Genomic DNA, 15,312 nt, shown 5'->3' on the forward strand with positions numbered 1-15,312 from the left:
GCGGATATTTAGGACAGGAACAGGGTTGGTCAATGGTAAAGACACATTGGAGAGAGAAAGGGCTGATAAGAGCGTGTGGAAACAGCCGAGTGAGTAATCTAGTGGTAATAGATTAGGCTATGAACGAGGACTGTTATTTCTCTTAGCACCGTTACTACATGTTTAGATCTATATTAGCACCTTGTTCCCAGGGAAAAACAAAACAAAACAAAAGCGGTTTAAAAACCGAAGGAAGTGGGAAGGTTAAAACAAGACAAAGTTGGCAGCAGAAAAGGAAGCTGGGGGTTTAGATCACAAGATCCTTGTCTATGTCCTCTGTGGAAGGAAAAGAGAGAGACGAGGTTAGGAGGCGGATGCTGCCCCAGACCTGGATGCTGCCAGGGTCGCTGCTCCTGCGATCCCCCCTCCCTGCTCTCCCCTGCTTTTCCCTCCCCAGGACCAGCTGTAATGCATTGCTTCATCCTGAATGGGGGCTTTGGGGGTGCTTTTTGGTGTCCCCTCCACCTCCATTCCTTCCCTACTCAGTACTTACGCTCCTTAATGCCGAAGCAGCTGGCCCACTCCTCCAGGGCGATGTACTTGTCGTTGTCCAAGTCGCAAGCCTCGAAGAAGCGGGTGGTGCAGTGCTCCATGGGGATGAGGGGGGCACGGAGGGGGGCCAGCTCAGTGTGGGACAGGTACCTGCCAAGGTGACCGGACGGTCAACATGCCACCCGCCACCGCCAGCCACCCTCCCGCAGGAGGGGAGATGCTCTGCTGGGTGCGTGGGCCAGCGCAGGGCAAGATGCTGGCCCCAGCTCTCTGCCTGGTTTGACTGCTGTCCCAGTGCCCTCCCAGTATCCGTCACTGAGCATCATGAAGGTCAAGGACTGGTGTCTGCTTTTGCAACCGGCTGCGCTAGTCATAAAATAGCCAGCAGCTGGGAGTCCTCACCGGGTGCCCCCACCCCATGTTTCTGTGTGTGTGATCGCTCTCGCGCCCATCTCCAGCTCACAGCTAAGCCAGCAGCTGCTATGTCAGCTGTTGAAGTTATTCTGGGGCCTTTGGACTAAGATATTTCAGGGAACTATCATACGACAGTAAATCTGAGAAGACAGAAACTCCACCAAGGGAGATGGGATCAGCTGGGGCTGGGGGAGGTCCCCTCTTTCTGCAGAAGAGCTGTTGGCAGAAAGTAAAACTGCCTCTACCCCAGCCTGGTTTGCCCCAGCCCCTGCCAGATGTGTGCAGGGGTTGTCCCTGCACAGGGCTTTGCTTCTGCCTCTGCCATCAGCTACCCACTTGTGTTACACCTCCAGCCTTGACACCTTCTGCCACCAAATCACCCTGGTCCTCGGGCAGGAAGGGGTCCTGGCGGGGCTCTGCCCTGTCCCGCTCTGCCAACACTCACCCATCGATGGGGTGCTGGTCCAGCTGCCCAAACTGCCAGTGCACGGGGAAGATGTACATGTTGTAGTTCTTCTCAAAATCGCGGGCCAGCAGCTCCACGGTGTGGTCACCAGCCTCCAGGCGCTTTTCGTTCTCATGGATCTTCTTCACCTGTCGTAGGGGAGGCCGGGGAGACCTTGTCAGTAGGGGAACGGGGTGCAAGGGGGGACCCCGGAAGGGTCTTTATATGGGGTGTCCACAGGTCATTCTGGCTGGGCTCCCCAGGGGTGCTGGGTTCTGTTGGCAAGGTGAACTCCCAGGCTCCCTCCCCAACCACTCACCTTGAGCTTCTGCTTCTCAGTCAGCAGGTTGTTGTCCTCATCGCGCTCATACAGGGTGATCAGCACGTTCTTGAGCCAGTCCCGCATGCGCAGGGGGAACTCGGTCAGCTCTGTGTCCAGGCAGGCGGGGATGACTGGAAGCCATTCACAGCGGTCAGCACAGCGCCTGGACATGCAGCCCCAGACCCCAGACATGCAGCCCCAGCACCTTCCCACCTTGGCCCTGCATCTGCCTGGACCTTTGCTCTCCCTCAGCCCTGTGCTCAGGTTAGAGGTCCCCTTGTCTAAGGGGATGGCTCCACTTACATTTGCAAGGCCCAATGTAGTCCAGGTGTAGCTTGTGTCCCTTCTTGGTTCCCTCCAAGGTGCACTTGGTGGCGAAGAAGTGGCAGGAGGAGTCATAGGTCTTGTTGTCGGTGCCGCAGACCTGCACAGGATGGGGAGATGCTACGTGAGGGACAGCGAAGCCCAGCCTTGCTGGGGGCTCAGCAGGGAGAGCCTCCAAATGAGATGTTCAACTTGTTTCCTGGGGTGAACAACAGTTCCTTGGTCACCACCGACTGAGGCCAGATGGGGCCTTGCCACGCTGACTCTGACTGTCTCCCCCACCATCTCTGGCTATGTCCCATGTGGGGTTCCTCCATCAAGCAGCTTCTGCCCTCACCTTCTCGAAGACGCCGGCGGTGGCTGGGCAGCTGGAGGGGTCCTGGCACACACACATGGGCGAGTTGTTGTCATCCACCTCGCACACCTTGCCGTGCTTGCAGTGGTGGTTCTGGCAGGGATCTGAGAGAGGGCAGGGAGCAAAGTCAGAGCCTGCCCTATCCTCACCTCCCATGAGCTGCCTGGGGCATTTCAGCACAGAGTGAAGACAGAGACTTCGCCAGGGACAGCCCCGAGCATCTCTCCCTGCACTAGAAAGATGTGAGGGTTTCCAGAAGCCCACATTAGCCCTTGGGCTAATCCTGGGCTCCTTTCTGTAGCCACACAATGCAATGGCTTTTCTGTGGCAAAAAAGGTTATGGAGAATCCAGTGCTGGAAAGAGGTCATGTACCTTTCATTTGCTTTTAAGTGTGCACCTAGGTTGGCATTGTCCTTGTGCTGCAGCCCTTCCCAAAGAAGACCCTCACTGGAGTGTCTAAAGCTCGCCAACTCAGGGAAGGGACGGTGTCTCTGCCTGCTGGAGGGCAAAAGCTGGAGGGCAGAGAAAAAGTGACTTACTCTCTGCGACAATCTCCTCTACATCTTCCGTGGGTTCCTCGAACTCTCCCACCTCCACCTGGACGGGGTTAGCCCCCACGGGCTCCTGCAAAAGAGGTCAGTGTTTCGGGTGGGCGTGCACAAAGAGCTCGGCCCCATTCCTGGGTCAGAGCAGCCCCCCCGTTGCCCCTGCTCCCCCATGCTTTGGAGATGCTCTTCCCAGAGCAGTGGGTGCTGCAGGGGATGTGTGACGAGGAGGAGCAAGAGTCACCTACCTCTGTGGTGGGGTCTTCAATGACCTCTGTCTCATCAGGCAGAGCCTCCTGCTGCAGGGGAAAAGGACCATGAGCTGGGGTCCGTGGGGAGGACGGTCCCAAGAGGGGTGACCCACCAGGGCAGGCAGCAGGGCCACCCTTGGGTTTCCTCTCCCCCCCACTGCCCTCCATCCCTCAGGGGTTTAGTCGTTATAAAAGAAAATCCCCATCAGATACACCAGACGGACAACCCCGACAGCAGAGAGGTTCCATTGTCTTCCGTACTTACCGGAGCTGCCAGGGCTTTGCCTGCCAGGCAGAGAAGGAAAAAAATCCAGGCCCTCATCTTTCAGCAAACCCTGAATAAAGGAGAGAAAAGGAGGGATGAGGGGAAGGAGGCCGTTGTGTGCCGCTCAGCTCGGGGCTGAGCTCATGGCTGGCAGTCAGACACTTAGAAAAGGGCGTTCTCTTCATGTCCTTCCTCATCTGTTCAATATTACAGCCCCACATGCTGGCTTTTCTAGCTGAAACCTTAAGCCAAATCATGTTTCCAAGACAAATTCTTTTGATTTTGCAAAATGAGACGTCGGGGGTTTAGATTTCTGTTGCTTTCCTGGATGCCTTTAGAAAAATTGCAGTCAAAATGGCAGCTCCCCTTTCCTTCACAGGGTTTTTTTTGGACCAAAAAAACCATTTTTCATGTTAAAATCCCCTGATACGAGCCCCAGGTACAGGCAATGAAATTCCCTACCATTTTATTTGTCGATCAGAGGAAAAATGAAAGTGGAGGAAGGAAAGAGAGGACAGGGAGACAGTGAGATGGGGCACTTGAGAATTAAATCCTCTAGAAAACCCCTTTCCACATGGACACAGACGTCTCTAGGGGTATCAGGGACCAGTCCGCTATCCCCAGCACCCCTAAATGTTGGGGTCTCTGCTATAGTTTTTCCCTTTCCTGCTCACACCTGAGGGTCCCCAAACTGCATTTGAGGGATCCAGGACACTTTGGGGTTGTGTCCTGCTGGGAGATGAGCTCAGGAGGATGAACCCTTTGCACCCTCCCGATTCGGGCTGTTGCAGGGACTCTGTAGGACGAGTGAGCCAGGGAGCCCAGCTAACACCAGCTGCGATGCGAGCCAGAAGGAGAGCGCAGCTGGTGAAATTGCCCTGTCCTTGTCCCCCCCCGGTTCCTGTTTGGCAGGATTGAACCCCTCTGTGTGAGGGCAGAGAGGAGCTCAGCTGGCCGCTTAATATGCCAGTGGCATCCTGCTCCTGCCAGTGAGTGCTGCCTGCTCCCTTCCGCCTGCCGGGAGAGCGAAACACCCCCCATTTGTCTCCTGCCAGCGAGGGGACTTGTCTCCTTGCCAAGGCTTCCGCTGCCTCCCTTCCGCTCGCCCTCCTCCGCTCCACCTGCGTGGCCGGGGCATCACAGCCCACCGGCTCCCTGGGGCTGGAATGGCTTCACTGGGATAGAAAGTGTTGGACAAGGTGTTGTCTTCTCTCCCAGTGAGCGTGGATGGATATCTAATTTGCCAGTGCATCCTTTCCCTTCCTTCCTGTACATGGCAGGTCTCTGGGTATAAAACTGCGCCAACGCTGTGCTGCCAGGGCACCAGCCAGGCTGGGCTGTGCTTCCTAATTTAGCAAGGTTTGGCCACGCAGAGGCTGAAATCCTCCTTCCAATCTCAGCGCCTCACTCAGCCCCAGCGTGGTGCCTGTGCAAAGTAGGTGTCAGTGCATGGAGGGCAGCTTCCCAGGGACGGCGGAGGGCTGGGAGCACGGGGTGGTGGGGATGGCTGCCGTGGTGGGACGCAGGACCTGCGGGGAGAGGAGCTGTGGGTGCGGGTGGATGAGCCCGTTTGCTCTGGCGAGGCTGCAGCTGAGCAACTCCCTCCTCTCCCGCTCGTACACGCCGCCCCTTCCCCTCACCTTTATTTGCTCTGGAGGCTGCTGGGAGATCTCCTGGCATTTGCCAGGAGACATTACTAGTTCTTCACTTCTGGAGGGGTGGGTTGGGGTGGGCAGGTGGAAAAGTACTGGTGAATCTGGCCATCTCCTCCCTTGCTGCCATCCTCTGGCTTGTAAACGCTCCTCCTGGGCTTCTCCCAAGGGGCTTGTTTGCTTTGGAAGATGCTGTGAGGTTCAGTGATGCTCGTTGGGCAGAAACATGGCAGTGCCCAGCCCAAAGGAGAGGGCAGCGCATGTACACGTGGAAGATGGCATTAAGAAGAACCCAACCCCAGACCAAGGCCCTCTCAGATCATTTCCCCAAGCCCAAAAAAAACAAACCTGAATTTCAAAGTCTGGGCATGCAGTGAGCTGGGGTCAGAGAATTACATGCTTGCTAGGAGCCAGCAGACAGTCAGAGCTGCCAGTGTTGTGTTTGGAGGAAGAAGGAGCATGAAAGAGTCTGAGCAAACAAACTCTGCAGAGCTGTCTTGCGCCGGAGATCGGAAAACAAGTTTATTTGAAAAACAACATCCTCTTGGAGGCAGAGCCTGTGCACAGAGGACATTGCAGCATCTGTGAGCCCTGGCTGTTTTGCAAAGGCATGGTCTTTCCTGAATGCCTGGTGGCCAAAAGTCCTCAAGTAACAGACTCAGGAGCCCTGCACACAGAGCTGCTCCAGCAGAAGAGCCTGGCCCACAGTGCAAGTCACTGGTGCAAGTCTCCCTCCCTGTGGACCTACCATGGTCCTGCTGTCCAAGAGGATGCTCTTTGGAGCTGGCAGCTGGGCCATACCATGAGCTCAGCATCCATCCCCCAGCTGGAGGGGCTCGGAGCGATCCCTGCGAGAGGCCCTGCACCGGTAACGCCTGGCACCGCTCTGCAAGAGCCCCACGGAGGGCATAGGGCAGCGTGAGGGGCAGAGCAATGGGGTGCAGCAGGGGGTCATTCTGGACAGAGGAAAACAGTACTGGGTAAGAGGTTTTTAGCAAGCAGGGCCTTACACCTTTCTGTATCCTAAAGGAATCAACAGAAGCCAGCACTTTGCAAGACGTGCTGGAAACCAGCACATCCTGGGCACAGAGAGGGCTGTTGAATACAAAATAAGTGAAGTCTCCACGGTCACCACCCCCTCCTCAGGCCTGCCCTCCTGACTGCTGATGAGGGAGGAGAGCGCCTGGCACCCATGGGCTGCAGGACCCAAGGTTTGCACTGCCTTTCTAATGCTTGACCCCACTTGCATCCTAAGTGGGGACTTCAGCTCCCAGTCACTGTGTAAACACAGTCTTGTGACTCCCCTAAACCCCGCTGGATGGTTTGCCTTTCTAGCATGGCCCTGGCTATCCCTCAGCACCGGCTGCTTGTTGCGTTTTGCAGACACGTCCCTAACAAGAGAGCCATGGGGTGTAGAGAAGTCTGAGACTGATGCTCAGCACCTCCATAAATTCAAAGCAGGGTACTCTGGCAAGCTCTTTACCTCCCTCCCCCAGTCCTACAGCACCATCATAAGTTTCTTCTGCTGGGGAAAACACCCTGCAGTGATGACAGAGAGAAGAGTCTGTGCCACTGGGGTCTGTTTGGCCCCTCTTGTCTCCTCCTGCCCAGCCTGGGGCCTTTGTGGGCTGGCGGAGGACAAGGACCAGGCGGGTGCAGCCTCCGGAGGAGGCTCTGTGGATGGTGGAGCGTGGCCCATGTGGCGTTGGCCCTGGCCAGAGTTGCATAAGCCCTTCAGGATGCCACGTTAGCGTTAGCATGGGGAGGAGTCTCTGCCTGGCCACTTTGACAGCTCCTCCCTGAGGCCACGGGGATAACCCCAGCTGCCTCCACCACTAACCCGGCGAGGGGACCGACTGCCACCTCCCATGCCACCTCCCATCGCCAGCAGCCGAGAGCAGGAGTGGGTAATTATTGGGCAAAAACCCTCCCATCCATGTCTTGGCTCCCCGCCTGCACCCAGCCCCGCCACGCAGGAGGCAGCCAGCCCGGTGCAGGGTCTCCTGCACCCACCCTCCATTTGCTCATTGCTCTTCCGAGGCTCTGCAGGGTCTGACATGCCCCAGCACCTCAGACTGAATGTAAAGGCAGGACCGGCCCAGAAAAAGCTTCTGCCTACAAATCCCGTCGTGGGGCATAGTTTTCAAGGTGCAGATGGGTGACCAAGTGTGGCCACCACAAAGACAGGACATGAGGGCTATGACCCCACTGTCTGGCCCTGACCTCCCTATGCAAGCAAGACCCTCGGAGCTTTACTCAGCCAGACACTCCTGGGCTAAAATTCAGTTTGACGTCAGAGCTGGTTGCATGAGTCCCCATAAAGCTCCCTGCTGAACAGGTCCCTGCATGTCCGGGCGTGCTGCTGGGGGTGCTGCCTTGCCCAGTTGCACTGGGTCCCAGGGGAGCAGGGCAGGAGCAGAGGGCAGGGCAGAAGCCAGCCTGGCTCTTGCCTCTCACACAGCGTGCAGGCTTGCATAGCCAAGATAGGTTTACATAAAAGTGAAATTCCCTTTAGCTCATGCACACACTTACACACTCCAAGTAAAACACAGGAAGAAAAATCTATCTATCATCTACCACATCTGTCCATGCAGAATCACTAAAGACACGTCTACACCGCAACACTGTATTACCCCATTCCCCTTGCAGGGAATTGAGCAGCTCTGATTGCACTTATAAGTGCTCCAGATCTTACAGGGCTTATTGATATAAGCGCAAGACCCCATATGCCACTATAGTTGTGTGCTGGCTTGAAGCTCTCATAGTTTGTCTAGGTTGCAAACTGCATCCATAATGGGAAACAATTAAATTAGTACCAAGAAAAGTGCATGGATGAGACCTGGGCTGCAAGCAGCGGTTCACTGATGATCCCTTGGCAGACCTCAGTCGGAAGGGCAGACGATACAGCATTTTCCTGTCCTGCCCGAGCTTTTTCTTTTGTTTGGACTGGACATGGGGCAGTCCCAAAAGCAGCCCGGATAATTCTCTGCCAGGTGCAAGCAGTCCCTCTGGCTCCCGGGGGATAGAGCAAGCTTATCTCGCACAGCTCCACAAAGGAGAGAGAGAAGAAACTGTCCGCTAAATATTCTGCAGAAATGCAAACCATCCTCAAAGCATTCCCTGGGCTCGCCCTGCCACAGCGCTCCAGCGATAACAGCCCCGACATCCCTCCGACCGGAGGACCCAGAAAGGGTTTCCATGGGAGCCGACATTCCTCCGGGGCTGAGTCATGGAAGAGCAGAGGGTTGTGGAAGGAGGGGCTCGAAAAAAAGTTTGAAACGTTTATTTCTCCTCTTCCCCCTCCCAACACCGCCCGCATCCCTGCTCCTGCCTATGTGGCAGACAATAGCTTGGCTTCAACTGCTGCGCAGAACACGACAGCCTTTTATTTCCACTTAAAGCTCGCCTGATCGACCCTAACAAACGGCTGCGATTTACTTTTGTCCTTTTGGAGGGCTGCTAAGTTTTTGGGCTGTTTCAAGTTGATAGTAACTGAGTGCTGGAAGCACTGGTGACCTTCCCATTGCCCCCGATGTCACTCCAACTTGAAACTGTTGCCTCTCGGTTTGGGTGGGAATTCAGCCCCCATCCTGTTACGTTTCCTTTTCTTGTCTGGATGCAACGGAGTGGAGTTTTCTTAGAGGAGGGACACAAAGAGCAGAGTTAGACTGCCACGCACGTCACCGGGACGGGAAGGACAGCGGCTGCCTTTAAAGGAAGCAAGCCCTCGGCTCTTCTGCGTGGACCAAAAATTGTGCCTGACCGAACCCAAGTTCTTAAAACCTTAAAAAAATCCGCAAAAGAGCTTTGTTCCTCCTCTCCTGCAACCTCCATCTCTCTAACAGTTGATCAGCTGGAGTTCAGCAAACCAGGGCAGCAGGATTTGAAATGGTTTCAAAGTCTGCTTGGAACAAAAAGCTGAGTGTCTTTTTTTTTTTAGGAGAAATAAGAGCAGCTGTACTGAAAAAAAAAAAAAAAGCTAAAGCTGAGATGAAGTCGACAGCTCTTTTGTTCTTCCTCTAGATATTCTGGTGAGTAAAACATCACCTGCCAAGGCACCTCAGGCTGAGTGTAATCGGGACTGGTTTGTAAGTAGATCTGATTTGCTCTGCAGGTTGGTTTGATGTGCCCAGATGTCAGTCTCGCGTATCTAGCTAAGGAAATACCCCACAACTGAAAACCCAGAGGGGAAAAAGGGAGGAGAGAGAAAAATTAGGGCAGGTTAAACCTTTACAGTCAGATGCCACCAAAGTGTTAAAGCTGGCAAGCTGGCAGTGAAATACAGAAACAGACTCAGTTTAGGAGCAGAGGTGCTGCAAAGAGGAGAAAGAGAAGTCAGGAGGGGTCTCTAAATGCATCACTCGGGGTGGGGAGTGTCCACCTCCCCATCCTGAGCGATGCACTGCCGTGCACCGGACACACCACGAGTGGCTCCTGGGCCAGGGACCCCCACGAGTGGGGCTGTCGGGACCCCCATGCCGGGAGAAATAGCACGGCCAAGGCAAACGCGAAGGTCTCGGGCCATACCTCGCAGTCCCGGCAGCAGGGCTGAGGAAACTTCAGGCGCTTGGACAGGCTGGAGGAATCTGCAGGTTTTAGAAGGAGGCAGGAGGAAGCCAAAGGGTGGGCTGGGTTTCCCGCTGCCTCTCCTCCTCCTCCTCCTCCTTGCTATCTTTCCAAATCGGTCTCTTCCTCTCCCTCTCTCCCCAGTGGGCAGTCCCACCCGCCGGAGAGCCGGGCTGAGGCACAGTCTGGGTCCACAGGATAGACCAGAGAAATCAAGCGGGGCTGGAGATCAAGGGGGTCTCTCACAGGGACAGCTCAGCCCCCAGCGTAACCTTCCCAGCAGAGTCATTGTCCCAGCAACTGCCTGCACTGCTGCAATGAGTTTGTCAGTTCTTTGGCTCTCTAGGACTAACCGCACGGGGGGAGCAGGGAGGAATATCATCTCTCTGTTTGGTTTGTGCACCTCCTAGCACCTTGGCCTACTGCAATTAAAATGTTAAATGCCGTCATTTCACAATGTAGTTCAGTCCCTGAGCTGGTGTTTCCCATCCTCAGGGGAATGCAGAGGAAGGCAGGAGAGTCCTCGCTCCTCCAACCTTTCTCCTAACCCTGCTGCCATCTGGAACTGCCTTGCAGGGAGGGAGAGGAAAGAATGATCCAGAGAATGTGGAGAGTTATGACATGTCTGAAATAATGCTCCAAGTCAGCAGAGAAGTGCTGGGCCGGGAGATGTGACCCTCAGCAGATTGGTCTCTCTGCTGTGGTTATCGTCCAGCAGATCTGGACTGACTGAGCAAAACCCACAGTCGAAATTGCCAGTCAGTTGAATCCGATGGTCTCTTCAGACATCACTATTTTGACCTTACATATCCTAACTCAGCTGGAGTAGCTGCCCAGCCAGAGGCAGCCAGACAGCAAAGCTGTTTGGAGTTGACTTTTCCCATCTGTTCCTCTCTATGCTCAGGGTGAAAACCCAGCTCCTCTCTCCTTGAATCTCACCATGACTGAGAGGATTTAAGGTTCATCTGCTCCCTGGCAGAACCAGACAGCATGCCTTTATGCATCAGCATGGCCATGGTGCTGCACTGCAAAGTAAAACCAGCAGCCAAAAAGAAAGGCTGTCAAATTGCTGGAATTTGGGTGTCCCTGAAGAGTGTCTCCATGACTTACAGGGCTGTCCTGAGCACTGCAGATAGTCCAGCTCTTTGCAGCTTGTGATCCACCCATGGCACCAACCCTTACCCCGGCCAGGGCGATGCAAGGTTGCTCTCCAGAGGCTGCTGGAAAGATGGTGGCCCCTGTAGCCAGCAGGACTGAGGGCAAGTCATCTGGGCACCAGCAGTCTGACTGCGGATGCTGGGTGAAGGACACCCAAGACCATAACAAAATGCAACATCGTGTTTTGTCTTGGCTGCCTGGGGTTTGGGTTCATTCCTCGTGATTACACACTATCTTTGAGAGGGGCTGAGACACCGATCTGGGTGCTTAACTCTTCCTACTGATGTTGCTGAGGATTTAGATGTCAACATAGGAACTGGTCTGTTCTGACCTGCCAGGCTGTGCTGGCTCCTTGTTCTGTAGGACGCCTCTTACTTTGTGATTTGTGATTCTTTATCAGCTCATTCCTTGTCCGGCCTCGCGGCACTTCTACTGCATGTGACAGAAACGGATGTAAGACTAAACATCCATACGGCCAACAAGAAACAAAAAATAAACAAAACAGAAAGGGAAAGGGAAGGGGGCCGTGAGAAACCATCATCGCTTCCCAGTGAGATAGTTGATCTCTATGATGAGGCAGCCCGGGAGGCTGGTGGCAAAGAACAAGAGAAGAAACTCTTCTTCACCCATTTCTTTATTTGGCTACACACCACTCAAAAGCCATCCCTGGGTACTGATATGTGGATGTTGATATCACGCACACAGACATCCGTAAATACCCAATGTGACCCTCTCGGGTCCATGTGGAGGCTGGCTTGGTGATGGTATCTAAGACCCCATGGGTTCTTCTAACACAGCCAACCATCTGTGGCATCTGGAGCATCTTCTCCTCCCACCACAAATGTCCATAGCTCCTACATGCAGCTCAGTGCCACTTGTAGGTCCAGTTTGGCTCCAGGGCTCATATGTCCCCTAAGCCAAAGTTTCATTTGCTTGATTCACACCTCGAGGAGTTGAATGCTCTCGTTGAATGCTCTCTGCACTGGATTAGTCACGACTCGCATTGAGATTGTACAGCTGCTGGTACTTCTCCTGAGAAAAAAAAAAAGACATCTGGAAAAAATTTCAGGGAGGGAAAAAAAAAGAAAAAGAAGAGAAAAGAAACCACGTCTTTTCTAACTGACAACGTGGCAATTGCTTAGTGCTCTTCACTGTAGCCTGAAGCTAAGCCCTCTTCTAAGGTCTTAGACAAATGGCAGTGCCAGGAAGATAATTACAACAGGGATTTCTTTATATACGTGGCTTAAACCCTGGTTTTGAGCGAAAGCAAAAAGCAGCCTGCTGCAATGATGCAGTCACATCTGGAAATGGCCCCCGAGCTCATGGCAGTGAGCCCTGGGCGGGTGGGAGTGGGTGAGCCCGGGGTGGGTGAGAGTGAGGGGTCCTCACGGTCCTCTGTGCACATGGTGGGGACAGCCGGGTCTTGCATTTTGTGAGGGGCACGCTGCCAGGCCTGGGTGTGCGTTATCAGCTGTGGGATGGAGGGGGATTGCACAGAGAGGGAAACAAGAGCCTGGAGCAAGTGACTCTTTAACCTCAGCAGCTTTAAGAAGCTCCAGAAATGACTGAGAGCTTGCAAAGGAAGTCCTGAAAAGTCCTCTCCACAGTTATAAGGCTTGGCGGTGCTGCCAAAGAGGTGTCAGGCTGCCAGGAGGAAAACCGGACCTCACACATACTAGAAGGTCATCTTATGCCATCTGGGGCACTGGGTGGGCAGAAGATGGCTCAAGGAGCCTCATCAGCCCAGGAGCCCTCGCAGCGCTGGTGGTGCTGTGCAGCACGAGCCGGCCTCGCAGGTCCAGCTCGGGCTCTCCAACCACGTGCCAACAGGGTGGTTTGGGCACAGCTGATGCACCCCAGGGCTCCCGGCACTCGCTCCCGGCTCAAGTGACTGCACAAACTCTGATGGAACCAGCAAACAGGACAAGACCCCTTGAGGCTTGGGCTCAGATTACAGCAAAGCCAAGAGGTTTGCAGGGCTGAGGTTTGAACTCCAGCTAACCCCAGTTCAAAATCCAAATTTCTTCATCCCATTTTAAGCCAGGTTGGGCAGATCTGGGCTAGCGCAGTTGAGAAAACCCCGGTGCTCTCCAAGAGGGGAAAAATTCTGCTGCAAGAGAAGGAGAGAAATGCGAGTGAGCAGCTTGGTGGAAGTGATACAAGTAAGGATTAATAATCCTGCTGTCTCCTACTCACAAATCTGTCAGTCTAAGGAGCCTTTCCATCACTCTGCTCTGGGAGGGATTCTGTAATGGGTTTTTCTGGAGAGGACGTTTCTGAATTAATCACTGGTGGTTGCTGCTGCAAAACAATGAACCCTGGAACCACTGCAGGAATGTCATTTACTAAGTCTTCATCATTGGGTACGTGGCTGGAGGCTGAGTCCCTCACAGGCACATGGCAGCGTGGAGAAAGGCAATGGCTGCTGGGGTGGGAACCCAGTACCCAGCTCAGGAAAAGGCAAGTGAGACGAGTAAGTGCAGAGCAGACAGGAATCTGCTTATCTTAGGAATGTCCCAGCTCTCCTGGTATCTGCAAGTGTGTCAGCAAGTCCTGCAGGAGGGTTTCTATTTTTTTCCATTTTAGAAGCAGATCAGAGGCAGAAAGGCTGTGCTCTCTAGACTCACACTAAGCAGATACATGGCCACTGGAAGCACCACCTGCACAGGGCAGGATGAACCCAAACTGTCCTGGGAACTTGCCCAGGGGTGGTTGACTTTGTCCCACATGGGGCAGGAACTTCTCCACAGTGGGATGGGACTCTCCCCCACAGGCTCAGCAGCAGGACTGATGCCTGGTTCAGACGGAGCAGACTGACACCCAGCCCAAGGTCTCTTCCAATGCCTGGACTGGGAGATCCTGAGCCTCAGTGCTCTGCAGATGGACTTGGTGTGAGCTGGCTCAGTGGGGTGATGCAGGCAAACAGGGTGCTGGCTCTGCCAGAAGCAGATGGAGAAGGAGCAGTGGATGTCATTGCAGATTTTCAGCTGTAAGCCAGAGGCCTTCGGGGCAGGGGGTGGAAATCCAGCTGTGCATGGCTCTGCGGTGACTCACGACCTGGGAGCAGGCTGCGGAGCCAGGAGGCAGGACATGCTTGCTGTGGGATGGCTTGCTTTCTGCATGCTGTGCGTGGGCTCTCACAGCTGTCCCTTGGGGTCTCTGGTGGAAGGCACTTCCCATGCACCATGGGAGGGATCTTTTCCCCACCTCTTTCAAACCACCCTTGCAATGATCACCTCACTCCTTTGGAAACACGTGGGCTTGCAGGCTTAGGAGAAGCCTATCTGTCCTTCCTGAAACCAAACTGAGCCCAAAGAAGCAGTGGGGAAAAAATCAATCACCTTCCTCAGCCATGGTGCAAGGAGGGAGCTCTGTGTGCCGCAGCTACCCCTAGACTGTCCTGGATGCCTCTCATGGGCATCAGGTCTGCACATCGCAGCTGCGCCTGCCCCCAGCTACACCCAGAGCGGGTAGTAGATATAATCCCTCCGGTCATAGCCCCCCACTGCATCCCTGCGGCAGAGTCCCCACAGCGCTGCCTGGAGCCATCACACCAGGCACCAGCAGATGGGACAGGTTTGCAGCCGCTTTGAAGCTCCCATGCACGGTCTGGGCACATGCAGCCCGGCTGAGCTTGGTCCCAGTCCGATACCTCCAACATCCAAAGGACCAATTCCTAAAAGGATTCTCCCTTGCTGCGGGAGACTGTTCTGTAGTAATCCTGAACATGGAGATGTTGTATGCCTGAACTACAGCCTGGTGTGTCAGCCTGACTTCACTTTTGCTTGAGACCTTGTATTGGAGATGTGCCTGTGACTTGCAGAAGATGCAGTAAAGTTTCCAAGGGAGAAGTGCAGCAAATGCCGCTAACTCCGGGCAGTCCCACCTTGCTCCTGGTGTTTACCTAAGATGCACTTTTGAGTCCTCTCGGGCCTGAAAGATGCGGCTTGGCAGCTTTTGAAGGCTATGAATAGAGCTGCTTAAGGAAATAAACAGGAATCCACCTTCAAGCCCCTGGGATGTGCGGGAGAGGGAAGCTCCTGGGCTGCAGTGGCAGCGTGGATAAACACAGCCTAAAAGTCTCTCCTAAAAGGCAGCCTTGATGGGAGTACCCAGGTAAAGCTGTGCCAGCTCCAGGACATCCAAATGCCATCTGGAAAGCAGTGGCAATAACCAGGGGTGAGGAAAAGACCAGAAAGGCAAATGGAGGGGTCACAAGGCTCTCTGGGGCCAGCTGCCTCTCCTTTTTTGGGCCATGAGCGTGAGGTCCTCTTAGAAAATCTTGATTCTCAGATGAGTTGGCTACATACTCCACAATCACTGATAATCAGACCCCTTTTAATTTAGTTTAATCAGCTCCACAGCTTTACATCTTGGGAGTTAAAGCAGCGGTTTTCCTGGGCCATGCCTTTGCTGGGAGCCCCTTGGTGATTTTCTGGGAGCCCATTTAGGTGGCTCCCCTGCTGGGATGTGACGCAGTGGG

The 15,312-nt window shown here is 54.3% G+C and overlaps 1 protein-coding gene across 1 annotated transcript; it reads right to left on the bottom strand.

Annotated features, from left to right (window-relative positions):
• Window positions 1–252: 252 nt before the first annotated feature.
• Window positions 253–9,738, bottom strand: SPARC (secreted protein acidic and cysteine rich). Its single transcript, XM_009817128.2, has 10 exons — window positions 9,633–9,738; window positions 3,454–3,523; window positions 3,186–3,236; window positions 2,932–3,016; window positions 2,374–2,495; window positions 2,016–2,136; window positions 1,710–1,843; window positions 1,391–1,539; window positions 533–681; window positions 253–315 (listed from the first exon to the last, which is right to left on the bottom strand). The coding sequence occupies exons 2-10, from the start codon at window positions 3,508–3,510 to the stop codon at window positions 287–289; spliced, it is 897 nt and encodes a 298-aa protein (XP_009815430.1). The 5' UTR covers window positions 3,511–3,523; window positions 9,633–9,738; the 3' UTR covers window positions 253–286.
• Between the last annotated feature and the right edge of the window lie 5,574 nt (window positions 9,739–15,312).

The sequence above is a fragment of the Gavia stellata genome, chromosome 16, assembly GCF_030936135.1.
Source record: "Gavia stellata isolate bGavSte3 chromosome 16, bGavSte3.hap2, whole genome shotgun sequence".
NCBI classification, from domain to species: domain Eukaryota; kingdom Metazoa; phylum Chordata; class Aves; order Gaviiformes; family Gaviidae; genus Gavia; species Gavia stellata.

Coding starts and splice junctions, on each gene's coding strand:
- SPARC (XM_009817128.2), bottom strand. CDS start 3,510: ATGAGGGCCTGGATTTTTTTCCTTCTCTGCCTGGCAGGCAAAGCCCTG. Junction 2,496..2,931: donor AGAGGAGATTGTCGCAGAGA/GTAAGTCACTTT, acceptor GCCCTCTCTCAG/ATCCCTGCCAGAACCACCAC. Junction 1,540..1,709: donor CTGAGAAGCAGAAGCTCAAG/GTGAGTGGTTGG, acceptor CCCCTACGACAG/GTGAAGAAGATCCATGAGAA.